The sequence below is a fragment of the Tachyglossus aculeatus genome, chromosome 1, assembly GCF_015852505.1.
Source record: "Tachyglossus aculeatus isolate mTacAcu1 chromosome 1, mTacAcu1.pri, whole genome shotgun sequence".
NCBI classification, from domain to species: domain Eukaryota; kingdom Metazoa; phylum Chordata; class Mammalia; order Monotremata; family Tachyglossidae; genus Tachyglossus; species Tachyglossus aculeatus.
In genome coordinates this window covers 72,160,743-72,181,888 of record NC_052066.1, presented here as the reverse complement: position 1 = coordinate 72,181,888, position 21,146 = coordinate 72,160,743, and the positions used below count along the sequence as shown (strand labels likewise).

The 21,146-nt window shown below is 44.5% G+C and overlaps 1 protein-coding gene across 1 annotated transcript in view; it reads right to left on the bottom strand.

The window, feature by feature from the left end:
• INPP5D (inositol polyphosphate-5-phosphatase D) overlaps positions 1–21,146 on the bottom strand; it is a 217,429-nt gene that overhangs the window by 176,910 nt on the left and 19,373 nt on the right. Inside the window, exon 2 of the mRNA XM_038749732.1 lies at positions 17,867–17,930. Coding sequence (XP_038605660.1) covers positions 17,867–17,930 — 64 coding nt within the window. The remainder of the gene's footprint in view (positions 1–17,866; positions 17,931–21,146) is intronic.

Sequence of the window (21,146 nt, the reverse complement as noted above, 5' to 3'; positions counted from 1 at the left end):
CTGTGCAGAGCACTGTACTAAGTGCTTGAAAGAGTGCAGTAGAAGAGTACACAATCTCTGCCCTCCAGGAGTCTACAGTGTAGCAGGATTTTAATATTCTCATTTTACTGCTCTTCAGGCATTTTTAGTCCCTTTTTGCATGTTCTCCTACCTGTATATGTATTTATACATATGATCATCTGCCAGCCTATCTATATTTCTGTAGAATATATGTGCTTGTGTGAATGTAGGAAACAGAAGTAGGGTGAATTTAGGGTGCAGTGAGAAGCAGCATGACCTAATGGATAGAGAAGGACTTGGGTTCTAATCCCAGCTCCATCACTTGTCTGCTTGTGTGACCTTGGGCGAGTCACTTAACTGCTCTATGCCTCAGTTCCCTCATCTGTAAAATGGCGATTAAGACTGTGAGCCCTATTTGGAACAGGAACTGTGTCCAACCCAGTTATTCAGTATCTACCTCAGCACTTAGAACAATGCCTGGCACATAGTAAGTGCTTAACAAATACCAAAATTATGATTATTATTAGTAGTAATAATAATAATAATGGTGTTTGTTATTAAGTAGAGGTGTGTATGGGTGGTGAGAGAGGGGAAGGGCAGGTATTTGTGGTGTGGGGTGTTAGCGAAATAGTGTACATGTGTGTTCATGATTTCCTGCCCCCAATGGCCAGGCTAGACAGTGTGGTGAGACTCCTAAAGAGGAATAGCGCAGTGATGGAAAAAGGGGAGGGGTACCAAAGACTCTGCTTTGACTGCGGTGGTTGAGCCGCAGAGTGCCGGGTGTAGGAGGAGAGGCCCTCTACAGAGCCCAGCCCCACTCCTGTCGCCTGCTCTGAGACCACGGGACAACTCTTCAAGCAACAGCCTCCATCTGGATCCTCCCCATTTGTAGCTACCTTCATCTCATCTTACCCTCCCCACCTTCAAAGCCATATTGAAGGCACCTCTCCTCCAAGAGGCCTTCCCCGACTAGGCCCTCCTTTCCTCTTCTCCCACTCCCTTCTGCCTCTCCCTGACTTTCTCCCTTTATTCATCTCCCCTTCCAGCCCCACAAAACTTACGTACATGTCTGTAATTTATTCATTTACATTAATGCCTGTCTCTCCCTCTAGACTGTAAGCTCGTTGTTGGCAGGGAACATGTCTGCTTATTTTTATGTTGTATTCTCCTAAGTGATTAGTACAGTGCTCTGCACAGAGTAAGTGCTCAACAAATATGATTGAATGAATGAATTCTGCTGCCCCATCAACTCTAAGGGCCCAGGGGCCTCCAAGCCAGCTGTCCCTGGCCTGGGGATGTTGGAGACAGATAATTTTATGGAAAACTAGCTAAGCTAGCTCTCCTCCTCTTTTCAAAGCCCTACTACTACTACTACTAATAATAATAATGGCATTTGTTAAGCGCTTACTATGTGCAAAGCACTGTTCTAAGTGCTGGGGGGATACGACATGATCAGGTTGTCCCACGTGGGGCTCACAGTCAATCCTCATTTTGCAGATGAGGTAACTGAGGCTCAGAGAAGTGAAGTGACTTGCCCAAGGTCACACAGCAGACATGTGGCAGAGCCAGGATTTGAACCCATGACCTCTGCCTCCAAAGCCCGGGCTCTTTCCACTGAGCCACGCTGCTTCTCCACTAAGAGCTCAACTCCTACAGGAGGTCTTCCCAGACTGAGCCCCCTTTTTCCTCTCCTCCTCTCCATCCCCCCTGCCCTACCTCCTTCCCTTCCCCACAGCACCAGTATATGTTTGTACAGATTTATTACTCTATTTTACTTGTACATATTTACTATTCTATTTATTTTGTTAATGATGTGAATCTAGCTTTATTTCTATTTATTCTGATGACTTGACATCTGCCCACATGTTTTGTTTTGTTGTCTTTCTCCCCATTCTAGACTGACAGCCCATTGTTGGGTAGGGACCGTCTCTACATGTTGCCAACTTGTACTTCCCAAGTGCTCAGTACAGTGCTCTGCACACAGTAAGTGCTCAATAAATACGACTGAATGAATGAATGAACGAAAGGCAGTTGGGATCCACGGCCATCTCCCCAGACAGACCCAGCTCCGCTCCCCAACCCTCCAGATCTGCTGGGTGTGTCTAGAAAGGGCCACTGGAGCAAGAAAGGAAGCAGCATGACAGCGGAAAGGGCACAAGCCTGGGAGCCCGAGGTCCTAGGTTCTAATCCCAGCTCCACCACTTGTCTGCTGTGTGACCTTGGGCAAGTCACAACTTCTCTGATCCTCAGTTTTCTCATCTGTATAATGGGGATTAACAGTGTGAGCCCCATGTGGGACAGGGACTTTGTCCAACCTAATGAGCTTGTATCTACCTCAGTGCCTGACACACAGTAAGTGCTTAACAAACACCATTTAAAAAATAGGAGAGAGAAGTAGGTCAGAAACTGTGTGGAGAGAGAATTCCCAGCCAGCAATAGACCTGTGGCCCTAGCAGCAGCTGGACAGATGGGTTTTGGGGGAGGGAGGCCTACAGGATTTTTTTCTCTGCACCCCTATTCCTTTAAGCCCTATGCTTCTCTCACTGCTTAAGCCGGTCTGATTGCAACCCAAAGTGGCAGAACATCCAGATGGGATCACACCCCACTCCCTATTCCTGGATGGGAAGGGTAGATCCAAGGGTCCATGCCATAGTGGGCATGGAAAGCCACCCAGTCTTTGCTGATGCCTGGGCAGCAGCATGCCAGGCTGACACCCAGCTGCTCATTAATCAATCAATGGTATTTACTGAGCACTTAGTGTGCAGAGCACTGTACTAAGCCCTTAGGAGAGCTCACCTCCTCCAGGAGGCTGTCCCAGACTGAGCCCCCTCCTTCCTTTCCCCCTCCTCCCCCTCCACCTCCCCTCCGCCTTACCTCCTTCCCCTCCCCACAGCACCTGTATATATGTTTGTACATATTTATTACTCTACTTATTTATTTTATTTGTACATATTTATTCTATTTATTTTATTTTGTTAATATGTTTTGTTTTGTTCTCTGTCTCCCCCTTCTAGACTGTGAGCCCACTGTTGGGTAGGGACCGTCTCTATATGTTGCCAACTTGTACTTCCCAAGCGCTTAGTACAGTGCTCTGCACACAGTAAGCACTCAATAAATACAACTGAATGAATGAATACTACAGAATAGAGCTGTTACATGCCTACCACAATGACCTAACAATCTAGAGGCTCACCCCAGCCACTCTCTGCCTCCCTCCACTGGGTCCCAAGTTTCCCCAGAAGGATAGAATCAGCCAACAAGCAAGGGCCCAGCTTTCCAACAGCCAAATCACACTGAGCTCCAAGAGATCCTAAAGTCACCAAGTGAAGAAAAGTTAAAACCCCCTCTCAGAGTCTGGCATCGGATACACTGCTTTTTTAGCAATCCCTACCAATCAAATGCATTTACTGAGTGCTTACTGTGTGTGTGCCAAGGTCTTGGGAGAAAACAATATAATAGAGTGGGTGGACATGTTCCCTGCCCACAACAATCTCCCTTTCTTTCTTTCTTCCTTCCTGATCTCCCAACCTCCTGTCTCTCCCCACTTCAGTCTATACTTCACTCTGCTGCCTGGATGATCCTTCTACAAAAATGTTCTGGGCATCTCACCCCCCTCCTCAAAAATCTCCAGTGGTTGCCTATCAGCCTCCGGATCAAGCAAAAATGCCTCACTATTGGCTTCAAAGCTCTCCATCACCTCGCCCCCTCCTACCTCACCTCCCTTCTCTCCTTCTACGTCCCAGTCCACACACTCCGCTCCTCTGGTGCTAGCCTTCTCACTGGGCCTCGTTCTCACCTGTCCCACTGTTGACCCCTGGCCCAAGTCCTACCTCTGGCCTGGAAAACCCTTCCTCCTCATATCTGCCTAACAATCACACTTCCCCCCTCAAAGCCCTATTGAAGGCTCACCTCCTCCAAGAGGCCTTCCCAGACTAAGCCCCCTTTTCATCAGCTCCCCTCCCCCCAACGTCGCCCCAGCTTGCTCCCTTTGCTCTACCCCTCCATCCCAAAACACATGTGTATATGTATTACGTACATATCTAAAATTCTATTTATTTGTATTAATGCTTGTTTTACTTTTTCTGATGTGTATATATCTCTAATTCTATTGATGCCTGTTTACTTGTTTTTGATGTCTGTCTCCCCCCTCCTAGTCTTTGAGCCCATTGTGGGCAGGGATTGTCTCTCTTTGTTGCTGAATTGTACTTTCCAAGTTCTTAGTACAGTGCTCTGCACATAGTAAGTGCTCAATAAATACAACTGATTGAATGAATGAGCGAGCTTACAGTTTAGAGGGAGCTTTACAGTCTAGGACTGTAGATCTCAGATTTCGGTTTCTTCGTCATTTAATTGCTTTATCAGAGGCACGGCTGCTTGGCTCGAGCTAAAAGGGGGTTAATAATCAGAGGAAGAAAAAGTTACATTTATATGAGGAACAAACCTTTTTTTTTTCCATTTAAAGATGGCAAAAGCCCAGAAAGAAACAGGAAGCTCAAGCGCTGCTGCGGTGGGTGAGCTACTGGCATTGTCTGAAACCAAGCTGACACCAGAAAAGGACGAGGACAAATTGTTCTCACTGGGCTCAAAAGCACCAAGACTGAAGTGCATCTCCACTTTCCCCATGAGGATGAGTATGGGACTCTGGAAAATGGCAGGTCTAAGAAAGTGGAGAGGAACAACCGAGCTGGGGAAAATGCAGAACCGAAAGCTTCGGTCTGAGAGCTGATCTAACCGCCAATTGCTGTGATGAATAGTCTGCTTTCCCAGCAGGGCCGGTCTTTCCCAAATCACCTTGTCCTTGGCCTCCCATTTTGTGGCTTCTGTTAGGCGGCAACCCTCAGGACTATAGCTCTTCCTGAGATAGGAATGGTTTTCCATTCAGGGCAATTCACCGAATCAGTGGTATTTGAGTGCCTATTGTATGCAGGGCACTGAACTACTGAGTGCTTACTGCGTGCAGAGTACTGTGTACTAAATGCTTGACAAAGTACAATACAACAGAGTTGCCCGTTGAGCAGGAGTTGGAGACAAGGACACGGTGAGGGACAGAATTTCTACCTTGATTTATTTTTTAAATCATAGTTGGATTTGTTACATGCCAAGCACTGTACAATGCACTGGGACAGATTCAAGGTAATCAGGTCCCACATGGGGCTCACAGTCTAAGTAAATGGGGGAATGGCTATTGAATCCCCTTCTAGACTGCAAGCCCACTGTTGGGTAGGGACCGTCTCTATATGTTGCCAACTTGTACTTCCCAAGCACTTAGTACAGTACTCTGCACACAGTAAGCGCTCAATAAATATGATTGAATGAATGAATCCCCATTCTGCAGATGAGGGAACTAAGGCACAGAGAAGTGACTTGTCCAAGGTTACACAGCAGGAACGTGACAGAGCCAGAGCCTAGGCCTTCTGACTCTCAGGCCTATATCCTTTCCACTAGGACACACTGCTTCTCTTCAATGAGCCTTTTATTTCTGAAAGGCACTTTCTTTCTCAGCAAAGGGATGAAGGAAATCCTGTCTCAGTCCTCAGCCTTCCAGGAGCTCCACCAACACAAAAGCAGTAAAGAGAGAGCTTTCGTCCAGCTAAGATGGATTCTGTTCCCTCAGCTTCAGAATGGGGGTGGGGGAGTAGCCGGGCAGATAGTTGCTCACTGAGCTGATCTGTGGAAAAATCAATGAATGGAGCTGGAAGAAAGAGGGGTAGCTACCTAAGGATCTCTAGGAAATGACTCTCTCTCCCTCCCCCCTCCCCTCCTCCACCCCCAAGCCTGGTAACTCTGCTCCCAAGATAGACTCCTCGCCACAGCAGGGAGAAACATACTGACAAACTGGCAGACCCCAAACGTATTTCGGTCTGCTTCTCATCTTGCTCCAGTTTTTCCAGCTATAAAATAGACGAGGCCGATGACTATAAATTGCTCTGCCCACAGGAACTGCTGGTGTAGAATTTGCAGCGCGACCGTACCACAGTGGAAATCACCACAGGGGTCAACTGGGCTGACACAAGAGTTTAAGAGAGCCACAGCTAATTTCTTCTTTGTGGATCTTTAAGGTAAATAAATTTCACTCTCCTTTGCAGAAGAAGATGACGCAAAGTTGGTCTCGGGACCCCTACCTAGAAGGCCCTCCTCATGACTTCTCTATTCTCTTCAGAAGGGTGCCCTAGAAGCCTCCTTGGGGATATTGCATCAGCTCTTCTTTCTCTGGCAAAAAGGTTAATGGGAGCAGATGAACCCTCAGCTCAATGTAGAAATAACATGTTTTTCTGCCAAAAGGAAGTGTGGGATCGAGAGTCACCGTGGTGACTCAGTCCCAGTCAGAAAAATGACTGCCACAGTTGCACTCTGCACAGAATCAAACTCACTGGTTCTTGCCTAAGCAACTGATGTCACCTTTAAGCAGTGGAAACGTCTTGAGTTGTTTTGGTTATTTCATCTATTCTCTAGAACGTACATACAAATGCATTTTCCAAGGCTTTGTTAGTTTCTTGATAAAATAAGGGGGAATGTCTTATTCATCTTTCTGTTTTGTTGAAGAAAATAATAAAACTGACGTGCATTCAGTTCCACAATGGGAACGTTAATGTGTCCATGAGCTTAATGAAACCCCACAGAGAAGACGTCAGCTATTAAAAAAAGAAAAAGAAAACAGTCTTGTTTAAGCGTGCAACCTTTTGGATGGAATCAGAAATGGGATTTGTCTGAAACCTATGGCCCTCATATGTTTGAAGTGAGAAGCAGTGTTGCCTAATGGTTAGAGCATGAGCATGGGAGTCCAAAGGATCTGATTTCTAATCCTGGCTCTGCTGCTTGCCTGCTGTATTGCATTGCACAAGTCACTTGACTACTCTGTGCCTTAGTTTCCTCAGCAGCAAAATGGGAATTCAAGTGCGTAGTTACAGTGCTCCGCACACAGTAAGCGCTTAATAAATATGATTGATTGAATGAATGAATGAATGAACACCTGGTCTCCCTCCTCAGACCGTGAGCCCCACGTGGGACAGTGACTCTGTTCGACCTTGTATCTACCCCAACGCGCTTAACAAATACCATAAAAAAGGGGTTAACACAGCGCTGTGCACACAATAAGCACTTGATAAATTAATTGAAGAGAATTTTGCAGAAGGTATTGACTCCCTTCTCTCCTTCTACATCACAGCCAGCATACTCCACACACTCTGCTAACCTTCTCACTGTGACTCGTTCTCTCCTGTCCCGCCATCAACCCCTGCCTGGCCCACGTCCTACTTCTCGAATCCCTCCTCGAATCCGCCAAAGGATCACACTCCCCCCTTCAAAGCCCTACTGAAGGCTCACCTCCTCCAAGAGGCCTTCCCACTCTAAGCCACATTTTCCTCAGCTCCCCTCCCCTCCGCGTCACCCCGACTCACTTTCTTTGCTCTACCCTCCTCTCTGCCCCACAGCACTTGTGTATACTTGTACATATCTATAATTCTATTTATATTAATGCTTATTTACTTGTTTTGATATGTATACATCTATAACCCTATTTATTTATATTGATGTCCGTTTACTTGTTTTGATGTCTTTCTCCTTCCTTTTAGACTATAAGCCCATTGTAGGTAGAGATTGTCTCTATTGCTGAACTGTACTTTCCAAGTGCTTAGTAAAGTGCTCTGCAAACAATAAGTGCTCAATAAATACAATTGAATCAATCAATCAATCGTATTTATTGAGCACTTACTGTGTGCAGAGCACTGTACTAAGCGCTTGGGAAGTACAAGTTGGCAACATATAGAGACAGTCCCTACCCAACAGTGGACTCACAGTCTAAAAGGGGGAGACAGAACAAAACCAAACATACTAACAAAATAAAATAAATAGAATAGATATGTACAGGTAAAATAAATAAATAAAAAAATAAGTACAAACATATATACATATATACAGGTGCTCAATCAATTTAAGGGGAGGGTGTGGGGTAGTTGAGAAGGAGAAGGAAGTCAAAGGCAGCGGAGAGACAGAGCTGTGGGGAGTATGGCTGGGCCAGAAAGCCATAATAATAATAATAATAAATAATAATAATAATAATGACATTTTTAAGTGCTTACTATGTGCAAAGCACTGTTCCGTGCAGGCAGGGAATGTGTCTATTGTTATAGTGTACTCTTCCAAGTGCTTAGTACAGTGCTCTGCGCACAGTAAGTGCTCAATAAATACGACCGAATGAACAAGCTTTCAGTCTAGGGGAAAACATATTAATATGAGCCTCAATATCCTCATCCTCTAGACTGCAAACTTGTTTTGGGCAGGGAATGTGTCTGTTATATTTTTACTCTCCCAAGAGCCTAGTACAGTGCTCTGCACATAATAAGCACTCAATTAATATGATTTATTGATTGCTTCCCTGTGCAGGCCCACTCCGTGAAACTTCTTCTGGACAGGGAATGTGTCTGTTTATTGTTGTATTTTACTCCCCCAAGCACTTAGTACAGTGCGCCACACACAGTAAGGGCTCAATAAATATGATTGAATGAACAAGCTTCCAGTCTAGGGGGAAACACATTAATATGAGCCTCAATATTAATATTGGGTGCGTGGGATTGGGTTGGGGTGGGAGAGGCAGCAGGATGGGGGCTGACTCTGAAACTTCATCAGTTTGTAGGAACCACTCATAACCAAACCCGCCCTTTGCTCTGTAGTAGATTGGCTAGGGCCAGGAAGAAATCCTCCAGGTCTTTACTGAACCCAGCAGCAAATTCCAGCTTTACTGTTCTATACTCTACTTCTCTCAATCTCTCCTTCAAGAATTTGGGTTCAAATCCTGTGAATTGTATTTTAATATTTAAACCTTGTTTCTCCTTCTCAAAGTTTCTACTATGTCACGAAAATATTTGCCTTTTACAATAAAGAAAATATGCATGTTTGGGCACAGAGTTTTTCAGAGGCAGATTTAGAAGCAACAAGCCAATGTAATGTACTAAACCGTAAAGTCTCTTTAGACTGTAAGCTTCCTCTAGCCTGAAAGCTTATTTTGGGCAGGAACGAGTCTTAATAATTCTGTACTCTCCAAGTGCTCCGGGAGATCAGATGGTACTCTACCAATGCTCTGCACACAGTAAGTGCTTAATAAATGTGATTGATGTAGTGGATGCTCTCATACCTTCACATAAAGTCAGAGTCACACCTCTGATCATAATTCTCATCTCTTGCATTCACAGGTACAGGCTTCCTTCCCTAATTTGATATCTACGATTTCCCTTGGATTTTAACCAAAAAAGATATCTAGTACTGCTGCTGCTCAGGTAACTGCTCATCCAGTAGATTTATACCTGTTACCCAGTCTCTTTTCCAAAAGCATTTCAGTAGGAATATCATCTGTACAAAATTTGGGCCAGCAAAAATTTCCAGCGCTCTCGAGGTTGCGCTGTTATCATAAAGAGGCTTTGCATCATTTCTCTGCACATCAAATCTGGGTCAGAGCACTGTCGGTACAATTAAATTCTCCTAAGTGGTCTCTATTTCCAAGACCATTTCGCATTTAACCAAAACTTTAAAACCATTTTTTGAAAAGCCAAATATATTCGAGTGTGAAGTCTAATTTTAAAGGAAACATCGCACACACCAAACATCTTAGTTTTAACTGGGGACATGTTTTGCAATTGAATGTCAAAGACATATTAAGTTTTTATTTTTAGTAGTTAAATTGTTCTTGATGAGTTTCCAATCAGTTTCAGATCACTTTTTTTACTTTTCCCACTTTTCTAAGAAAAAAAGGGGCAGGGGGCGGGAATATGTTGACTAGACTTTAGACTGCAAGCTCCTTGTAAGTAGGGAACCTGCCTGCCAAATCTGCTATATTGTCCTCTCCCCAAAACTTAATACAGTACTCTGCACATGTTCGACATGTTGAGCTTTAGGTGGCGGGCGGACATCCAGGTGGAGATGTCCTGAAGGCAGGAGGAGATGCGAGCCTGGAGAGAGGGGGAGAGAGCAGGAGCAGAGATGGAGATCTGGGTGTCATCAGCGTAGAGATGATAGTTGAAGCCGTGGGAGCGAATGAGGTCACCAAGGGAGTGCTCTGCACATAGTAAGCGCTCAATAAATACGATTGATTGATTGCACAAAGTGAGCACTCAATAAATAAGATCGATCAACCCAAAGGGATGGGGGAGTTGTGTGCATGTGCATTTGTAGGATTAAAAATGAATTACTTAGCCTATGAAGACCAAGTGGTTTATTGGAAATCAATCAATCAATCAATCGTATTTATTGAGCACTTACTGTGTGCAGAGCACTGTACTAAGCACTTGGGAAGTACAAGTCGGCAACATATAGAGACAGTCCCTACCCAACAGTGGGCTCACAGTCTAGAAGGGGGAGACAGAGAACAAAACCAAACATATGAACAAAATAAAATAGAATAGATATGTACAAGTAAAATAAATAGAGTAATAAATATGTACGAACATATATACATATATACAGGTGCTGTGGTGAAGGGAACGAGGTAAGACGGTGGGGATGGAGAGAGCTCAGTCTGGGAAGGCCTCCTGGAGGAGGTGAGCTCTCAGTAGGGCCTTGAAGGGAGGAAGAGAGCTAGCTTGGCGGATGGGCAGAGGGAGGGCATTCCGGGCCAGGGGGAGGACGTGGGCCGGGGGTCGATGGTGGGACAGGCGAAAACGAGGCACGGTGAGGAGATGAGCGGCAGAGGAGCGGAGGGTGCGGGCTGGGCTGGAGAAGGAGAGAAGGGAGGTGAGGTAGGAGGGGGCGAGGGGATGGACAGCCTTGAAGCCCAGGGTGAGGAGTTTCTGCTTGATGTGCATTGCAGATTGATTGGTAGCCACTGGAGATTTTTGAGGAGGGGAGTAACATGCCCAGAGCATTTCTGGACAAAGACAATCCGGGCAGCGGCATGAAGTATGGATTGAAGTGGGGAGAGACACGAGGATGGGAGATCAGAGAGAAGGCTGATGCAGTATTCCAGACAGGACAGGATGAGAGCTTGAATGAGCAGGGTAGCAGTTTGGATGGAGAGGAAAGGGCGGATCTCGGCAACGTTATGGAGCTGAGACCAGCAGGTTTTGGTGATGGCCTGTATGTGAGGGGTGAATGAGAGAGCGGAGTCGAGGATGACACCAAGGTTTCGGGCTTGTGAGACGGGAAGGATGGTAGTGCCGTCAACAGTGATGGGAAAGTCAGGGAGAGGGCAGGGTTTAGGAGGGAAGACAAGGAGTTCAGTCTTGGACATGTTGAGTTTTAGGTGGCGGGCAGACATCCAGAAGGAGATGTCCTGAAGGCAGTAGGAGATGCGAGCCTGGAGGGAGGGGGAGAGAACAGGGGCAGAGATGTAGATCTGGGTGTCATCAGCGTAGAGATGATAGTTGAAGCCGTGGGAGCGAATGACGTCACCAAGGGAGTGAGTGTAGATCGAGAACAGAAGGGGATCAAGCACTGAACCTTGGGGAACCCCCACCATAAGGGGATGGGAGGGGGAGGCGGAGCCTGCAAAAGAGACTGAGAATGAACGACCAGAGAGATAAGAGGAGAACCAGGAGAGGCCAGAGTCTGTGAAGCCAAGGTTGGATAGCGTGTTGAGGAGAAGGGGATGGTCCACAGTGTGGAAGGCAGCTGAGAGGTCGAGGAGGATTAGGAAATCACTGGAAATGGGAGTCAAGTACCAGAGTTTCATTTCTTGGTTTAATCCCAATGTACTAAGGTATAAATTGCATCACCTCTCTGGGCCTAGCTTCATTGTCATTCCTAACTCAGGATCTGAATGGCTTATTATAATAATAATAATGATGGTATTTGTTACTATGGCTTGGCTTACTATGTGCCAAGTATTGTACTAAGCGTTGGGATGGATACAAGCAGATCGAGTTGGACACAGTCCCTGTCCCACATGGGACTCACAGTCTCAATTCCCATTTTACACAAGAGGTAACTGAGTCCCAGGGAAGTGAATGACTTGCCAAAGGTCACACAGCAGACAAGTGGCAGAGCCGGGATTAGAACCCATGACCTTCTGGCTTCCGGGCCCATGTTCTAACCACTATGCCATGCTGCTCCCATGAAGCTCATTGTGAGCAGGGAATGTGTCTGTTTATTGTTATAGTGTACTCTCCCAAGTGCTTAGTACAGTGTTTTGCACCCAGTAAGCACTCAATATGATTGAATGAATGAATAATAATAAAAACACCAAAGCCCCCTCTTATCTTCTCCCTCCACATTTATTCGCCCTCACCAGTTATTTAAAAGGGGGCGGGGGAAAAGTACAATATTTGTGATCCTGCCCTCTTTAATCCAAGCCCTTCAACCCGCTTTTCCAGGACGTGGCAAGGGTCATCCGTGGGTGAGACCACCTCGATGAAAGTGGTAAGGGTGCCCATCATGGGGGTGTGAAGAGGAGTGAGAACAAAGGAGAGGGTTGAGGCAAACACGGAGACAAAGAAAAAACACCCAGAGTCAAAATGAAAAAGAAACAAAAGAAAAAAATAGATAAAGGATATGAAGAGTGAGAAATTAATAGAGAGTTGATAAGATTAAGAGAATGACAGCATTGGAACTTGAACTGCTTGTGGGTAGAAGGTGCCTGGTATTTAGTAGGTGCTCAGTAAGTACTGTTAATATTACTAGAGAGAAACAAAAGATGTCAGGAAAAAATGAATATGAAAAGTAGAAGGAAGAAACATATAAGGGGAGCCACCGGGAACAGAAACTGCAGAATCAATTGTATTTATTGAACACTTACTGAATGTAGGGCACTGTATTAAGTGCTGGAGAAGGTACAATATAACAGTGTAACACAGTTGGTAGACACATTCCCTGCCCACGAGCTGCAGTGATGGTAAAATATCAGAAATTTAACTTGGAATCAGATAATATTTTGAAAAGGTACATATTTGATCTGTAAAGAAACCATAATTTTACAATTTTAGCCATTTAAACGATCCTAATAACTTGAAAAAATTCCCCTTCTCAACTGTTAGCTTCCATGCGAGAGTTTAGAAAGCCTATATTTTTACACTTAATTACATATTGCTCACTTGTTCATTTTCTCCAACTTGACTTTAATAAAGCAAAACACAAAAATCCTGCGTGTACTTTGGAGCAGAAAAAATGACCTCAAGCAGAGAAGCTCAGAAGTGTAGGTCCAGGGTAACGGCCATAAAGAACAGCAGCCTCAAGAGAATGATAGGCAATAGCTCACATCACTGAACTTTCTTGACCTTCCTTTAGTACAAGCAGATATTTTCCCTCCTACTTTAGGCTGTGAGCCCCATGTGGGACTGAGGACTGCAACTAATCTGATTAATTTTTATCTATTCCAGCACATGACACATAGTAAAGTTCTTAACGAATACCACAAAACTGACCAAAAGCTTAGTACAGCGCTCTGCACCCAGTATGCCCTCAAAAACCATTGCAGCGTGGCTCAGTGGAAAGAGCCCGGGCTCTGGAGTCAGAGGTCGTGGGTTCAAATCCCGGCTCCACCAATTGTCAGCTGTGTGTCTTTGAGTCACTTCACTTCTCGGTGCCTCAGTTACCTCATCTGTAAAATGGGGGTGAAGACTGTGAGCCCCCCGTGGGACAACCCGATCACCTTGTAACCTCCTCAGTGCTTAGAACAGTGCTTTGCAGATAGTAAGCGCTTAATAAATGCCATCATCATCATCATCATTTAGCTTAAGCTCAGGCAGGAGTTGTTGAAGGGAGATGTGAGGGACTACTTCTAGCCAAAAAATTAAGTAATTCCAGTGATATAACTTGAGGTCATATATTTGCAACAGGAGCGAGTTTCGCAAACTGCAAACAAGTATCCCAGCACATTACAGAATATCTAAAGAAATGCGCACACCTTCAAATAAACCCATGGCCTAGTGGCAGGAACACAGGCCTGGGAGCCAGAGGACCTGGGTTCTAATCCCGGCTCTGCCACATGTCTGCTGTGTGACCTAGGGCAAGTCACTTTTTTTAAAAAATAGCATTTGTTAAGCACTTACTATGTGCAAAGCACTGTTCTAAATGCCGGGGAGGATACAAGGTGATCAGGTTGACCCACGGGGGGCTCACAGTTTTAATCCCCATTTTACAGATGAGGGAACTGAGGCCCAGAGACGTTTAAGTGACTTGCCCAAAGTCACACAGCTGACAAGTAGCGGAGTCGGGATTAGAACTCATGGCCTCTGACTCCCAAGCCTGGGCTCTTTCACTTCACTTTTCTGAGCCTCAGGTACCTGATCTTTAAAATGGGGATTAAGACTGTGAGGCTCATGAAGTATAATCTGATTACCTTGTATCTACCCCAGCATTTAGAACAGTGCTTGGCACATAGTAAGTGCTTAACAAATACCATTATTATTGTTATTATTATTTAATTGACTGTGCCCTTCAGTCCAAATATTCATTACAGTTAGTGTTCAAATGCAAACAATGGCCTAGGATCACAGAACTACTTGGAAAAGGAGCATGGCTCAGTGGAAAGAGCATGGGCTTTGGAGCCGAGGTCATGGGTTCAAATCCCAGCTCCACCACTTGTCAGCTGTGTGACTTTGGGCAAGTCATTTAACTTCTCTGTAGCCAATTACCTCATCTGTAAAATGGGGATTAAGATTGTGAGCCCCACATGGGACAACCTGATTACCTTGTAACCTTCCCAGCAGCTTAGAACAGTGCTTTGCACATAGTAAGTGCCTAATAAATGCCATTATTATTAATAATAATAATACCCATAGAAAAGCCACAGTCTCTCCAGCTATAGCAATATTAACGATTTCTCTAATGGGGAATTCACTTCACAATCCTAGCTTTTTTCCATCCGCAATACTTTTCTGTCTAGTATACCTTCTCTTTCCCCTCTCTCAGAAGTCTCCTCAAATGCCCATCTCCTGCAGGAACCTTCCCCAGATTAGGCAGGGCAACATTTGTCTGGTAATTGACATTTTCCATGACACTTGCCTGCTATGTGACCTTGGACAAGTCACTTAACTTCTCTGTGCCTAAATTACACCATCTGTAAAATGGGGCTAAAATACCTTTCCTCTTTCCCTCCTAGACAGTGAGTCTCATGTGGGGCAGAGACTGTTTATAGCAAACCCAGTGCCTGGCACATAGTGAGTGCTTAAGAAGTACCACTTTTATTATTGTTGTCTTTCCAATTTAACAAAATACAAAATTTACATTCCTTAAAAAAATAATCAATATAATATACACAAGAAGCAGCTTGGCCTTGTGGATAGAGCACCAGCCTGCAAGTCAGAAGGATCTGGGTTCTAATCTCAGCTCCGCCACTTGACTGTTTTGTGGCCTTGGGTAAGCCACTTCACTTATCGGTGTCTCAGTTACCTAACCTGTAAAATGGGGATTAAGACTGAGCCCCATGTGGGACAAGGACTGTGTCCACTTGACAACCTTGCATCTACCCCAGAGCTCAGTACAGTGCCTGGCACATAGTAAATGCTTAAATACCATTTTAAAAAATGCACACACATTTGGGTGGTATTTATAGGCTAATAAATATACTGTAGTAGTACGCTTGTTAGCATTAGAGATTTTCTTTCATGAACTTACAATTCTATGGGCCCTCAATCACAATAAGAAGGTTACTCCCTCTTCTTTTGCAAAAGGATTCAGTGAATGCTAACTGATTTCAGAGTGGCTAAGAGAATCACCATCCTAATTTTTATGGTATTTGCTAAGCGCTTATTATGTGCCAGGCACCGTACTAAGCTATGGGATAGATATGTTGATCACAGTCCATGCCCCACTTGGGCACACTGTCTTAATCCCCATTTTACAGATGAGGTAACTGAGTCACAGAGAACTTAAAGGACTTGTCCAGGGCCACACAGCAGACAAGGGGCAGAGCTGGGATTAGAACCCAGGCCCTTCTGATGCCCAGGACAGTGCTCTTTCCATCAGGCCACACTGCTCCTCAAAAATGCCCCCCGATCTTACCCAAACAGACCCACAGGTCAGGTTCGCATTATCCACCATCCCCTCTCACCCTTCCACAACCTTTTGGATTTCTAGCAATCGTTCTTGGATAAAAGTCCCAAGCCGTTCTCCTTCAAGGAGTCCACACATTCAATGAACTCTAGTTTGATACTTGAATCTGGTGATCTGAGATACCAGGGGCCAATTTCTATCCAGCTGGCTAGAAAATAAGTGTGAGTGACTTGAGTATGTCTTTCTGATATCAGGGCACGCTTCATAAATTGCAGCTCCGTTTTGTAAGTTTGAAGCAAAAATAGTTGGGCAGCTGGAAATCCGTCATCTTTCAGGCAGCTGCCCTCTTGTTCTTCCCTAATTACGTCACTGGGAAATATACTGTTGTGCTTTAATCATTCATTCAATCGTATTTATTGGGTGCTTACTGTGTGCAGAGCACTGTACTAAGCGCTTGGGAAGCCCAAGTTGGCAACATATAGAAATGGTCCCTACCCAACAACAGGCTCACAGTCTAGAAGGGGGAACCCACATCACTGTCAACCTAAAGTCGGAGTACGATTCCGAGCCCAGTCATCTTCTGGTGACACAACAGTCAGGCTTTGTTTCTCCCACAATATGCCACAATGTGGCAACAAGACCCCATTACCTAGAGCAGAGCATGCAGATCAAGGCTCCTTCACCTGTCTCTGGCCCACTTCAAAACTCCAAATAATGAGAATTCTCCTGCAAGTGAGGCTCAGCTCCCAGAAGGACAATGGGAGAGAATATCTCTTGAAAGGGACAATGGATCGGGGATTCCTAGGATATGGTGGAGGGAGGTACAGAGAGGTTAGGGGCAAGGTCATGAACTGACCAGGGAAGAATATGAGAAGTGAGAATCATTACAGGAGGAAGATTCAGGAAGCAGATAAAAAAGGAGACAACAGGAGAAGGTAGCAGGAAAGTAAGTAGTGAAGACATGATAGATCCCAAAAGTGTCACAATACGTTTTTGATGTATTTTACTAAAAAGTCTAAAAGTCCAAGTAAAAATCCCACATGCTGAAAAAAACAGATTTAGGTTTATGCCCTCGCTTGGCTGTTATCTCTCTCAAATAGAAATTATTGCTAAACAAATAGTAATGTAGTCACTTATACCACTGGGAAGAGTCCAAATAATTTTTACAACCTGTCCTCTATAATCCTCACTATTGGGGTGAGAAGGCGGCAGGGGGATGTTTCAGAGGTCTCATTTTCAAGCTTTTTCCCCCAATGTCAAAGCCCTTCAGCATATGCTTAAATTCCATCCATTTCCTTTCATTTTCATAATACTTTTCTCCCCTACATCCAGTACTACTTTACCCTCCTGATATCCCCAACGCCATGTTTTCCACACTAATCGCACTCCATGACAGCCTTATCTTCCTTCCAACTTCTTCTGGTCCAGTAAGACTAGTGGAATCCAAAATTTCTACCTCTTCCTTTGAGAAAACACTGAAGCCTTGAGAATTTGGTGTCCTAGATCTAGGGTTGAGTTGCCATAGCTTTCTAGGAAAGTCACCTAGTTTTCCTGACACATCTCTTCACTTTCCTTTTGACCCTAGGTCATCTTTCCATTCCATCCTCTTTTCTCTGCTTCAGGAGGGAAACGGGCTCCACAGGGTCCTGTGATGAGCAAAAAAGGACTTGCAAAAACCCCAACTCATCTTGCAGAAAATGAGTTTCTATAGTGCAGATAGAGGTCTATCTACTACCAGAGAAACTGTAAGCATTCTTTTGAGAATTCCTGGTCATAATTTCAAGGTTACTTGGATAGATTTCTGTTTTTCCTTTCCCCTCCAAAGTCACACACATACTTCTTTGTCAACCCTCACACACCTTCTCTTTCCCCATTCTCTCACTCCCTCTCATTCTCCTACTTCACCCACCTGATAAAGTTGACTTTATCAAACTTAAACAAGACTTACCTGGACGGTGAACTTCTCATCTTCATTGGGCAGAATCCTGTACGTATAAACACAATTGTGGTACCTGCAACACATCAGAAGAGATGCCATAAATACCTAATTTTGAAATCGGAAAGAGTTTCAGAATCAGACCCGGGCAATTTGAAGCTAAAAGTCTAACAAGGTCTCAGGTGTGAGGCTTGTTATCTCTTCGATTTAGGTGTCAAAAACTCTGAGTTTTTATTTTGACACTGTCTTTTGACAACACTCTCTCCCTACAAATTGACACAGCTCTTTAAGTGCTTCAAATGTATAGGATGGAAGTGGTGTTTGGGAGTTCCTGGTAGACTACCCTCTTGGCCACTTATACATCTTCACATTAATAATGATGGCATTTATTAAGTGCGTACTATGTGCAAAATGTTTCTCATAACCAATGGAATATGGGCCTATTCCTAAGAGCCTTGGGAAGCAGCAAGACCCAGTGGATAAAACATGCGCCTTGGAGTCTGAAGGACCTGGGTTCTAATCCCAGCTCCGCCACTTGTCCACTGTATGACCTTGGAAAAGTCATTTCACTTCTATGTCTCAGAACCCCTATCTATAAAATGGGGAATTAAGACTGTGAGTCCCATGTGGGATAGGGATGTTGTCCAACCTGATTAGCTTATATCTATCCCAGCACTTAGTACAGTGCCTGGCATATAGTAATTGCTTAACAAATAACCAAAGACTCATGAACAACCTATCCAGTTTGGAAGACTGGTCAACCTAGAAAGAATCTGATCAATTTTGAAACAGCTCCGATGAGCAGAAAAATACTATGGGCACGGTGACAGAAGAGTAGATGTATCAGGAAGGAACAAGATTGTACCTAATCAGACTTCTCAAATCATTTATATATAGCAGAAGTGAGAAACTACCCACCATATGTAGATTAGGGATGCCTAGTCTCTGTGCAAACAAGTGAAAGACTGTACAATGGAAAATATCTAGACTGGTAAGAAAATTGAGAAAAATCCAGTCAGATCTATGAGAATCCCCCTCATGCCTGAGCCTGCTAATTTGATATTTATGGCATGATGACCTTGTCCCATCATTCAGTGGCTTTTGCTGTGGGAAAATAATGGGTAGGAAGGAAGAGGGGTGTGGGGGGGTACTCTAACCTAAAAAAAAGTTCATTTTACAGTCTGACCTTTTAGAATCCTGTCAGGCTGGTTTAGACTGGAAAAACCTACTGGTTGCCTATAAGTGTGCTTAGCTTTTGCTACGGCACTATGCACTGAGTCACACGGTGAGAGAAGATGGTCAAACTGCAATCCGTGAAGGTCCCCAGCCCACAACATTCCTCACCACGAAACTCGCTTGTGCGGCCCATTCTGGATTTCTTTCTCCAGCTCACAATAGTAGACTCTGTGCTCCCCCTCCATCACCCCCCATTCTTTCCCCACTTCCAAGTTCCTTCTGAAGATGAGATTAAATTCCAGAGTTGAAAATATCACCACGTAATGAAAACAGCAAATGCAACCATACGCTTTTACACAGGCACACTGTAAAAGGCACTGCCAATCATAAGTCTATTCTCAACACTAATATCTTCTATTTTAAAAATCTGTGATTGGTATTTTTTGATGCTGCACTGAGCATCATGAGCATGCACTGCTGCTCATGGGCGTTACAGTATAATGCTATACTAAGTGTACTAAGGTGTACAATAGAAGGTAGAAGACAGTCTCGGACTTCAAGATCCTCAAAATCTAATTGGGGAAGACACATAAAATTTAAGAATAGGCACTTAGTACAGTACTCTGCACACAGTAAGCGCTCAATAAAGATGATTGAATGAATGAATGAGAGAGAAGAGAATGGTAAGCTGGATAGTTGGAAAGATAAGAACTTAAATCATAGAACTGGTAAATAGATGTGTTCCCTTCTAGACTGTGAGCCTGTTGCTGAGTAGGGACTGTCTCTATATGTTCCCAATTTGTACTTCCCAAGCACTTAGTACAATGCTCTGCATAGAGTAAGTGCTCAATAAATACGATTGAATGAATGAATGAAAGAGTTTGGTGGGTGGTTGTGCCTAAGTGCTGAATTGGTAGTTCATTCATTCATTGTCATATTTATTAAGTGCTTACTGTCTGCAGAGCACTGTACTAAGCGCTTGGAAAAGTACAGGACAAGTGACATTCCCTGCCCACAATGAGCAGTTTGGAAGAGGAAAATAAAATTCCAAACCAGAAAGTCAGCAATCACTCACACATACACACACCCCTATTGAACACTATGTTGGATATTGCACTGATGTCCATTCCATGGGTACACAATAAATGCTCAGGTGGTCAAGGTGAGATTTCATCAAAGCCACAGTTCAATGCTTCTCTTTGGCCTGGTTGCCCCATATGTAGCTCCATGTCTGCCCCCTCCTACCTCACCTCCCTTCTCTCCTTCTACAGCCGAGCCCGCACCCTCCGCTCCTCTGTCGCTAACCTCGTCATGGGCCTCGTTCTCATCTGTCCCGCCGTCGACCCCCGGCCCACATCCTCCCCGTGGCCTGGAATGCCCTCCCTCCACACATCTGCCAAACTAGCTCTCTTCCTCCCTTCAAAGCCCTACTGAGAGTTCACCTTCCTCCAAGAGGCCTTCCCACATTGAGTCCCCTCCTTCCTCTCCTCCTCCCCATCCCCCCAACCTTACCTCATTCTCCTCCCCACAGCACCTGTATATATGTTTGTACTGATTTATTACTCTATTTATTTTACTTGTACATATTTACCATTCTATTTATTTTGTTAATGATGTGCATCTAGCTTCAATTCTATTTGTTCTGACAATTTGTCCACGTTTTGTTTTGTTATCTGTCTCCCCATTCTAGACTGTGAGCCCGTTGTTGGGTAGGGACCGCCTCTATATGTTGCCAAGTTGTACTTCCCAAGCGCTTAATACAGTGCTCTGCACACAGTAAGTGCTCAATAAATACAACTGCATGAATGAATGTACCAGATCTAGGCTGAAGTCAAAACTCTTACTCAGTTTGGGTAAGCGGGGCTGATTCTCTTCTCAGTCTTAGCTTCTTAACTAAGCAGAGGGGTTCCGCTTGGCAGGATGAAATCCCCTTTTCCCCTCCCTTCAAAAGAAATGAGCAGGCCTTTTTAGCTATCCCCTCAGACTGCTACACCAAGAAGCCAGAGCAAAAACCACGACTGAACTTAGTTTTCTTTTTATCTCTCAATGCAGCCTTCTTATGACATTTCCTCCTGCAGATATGTAAATGAGATGGAGGTGAGAACACCCTCTTTTG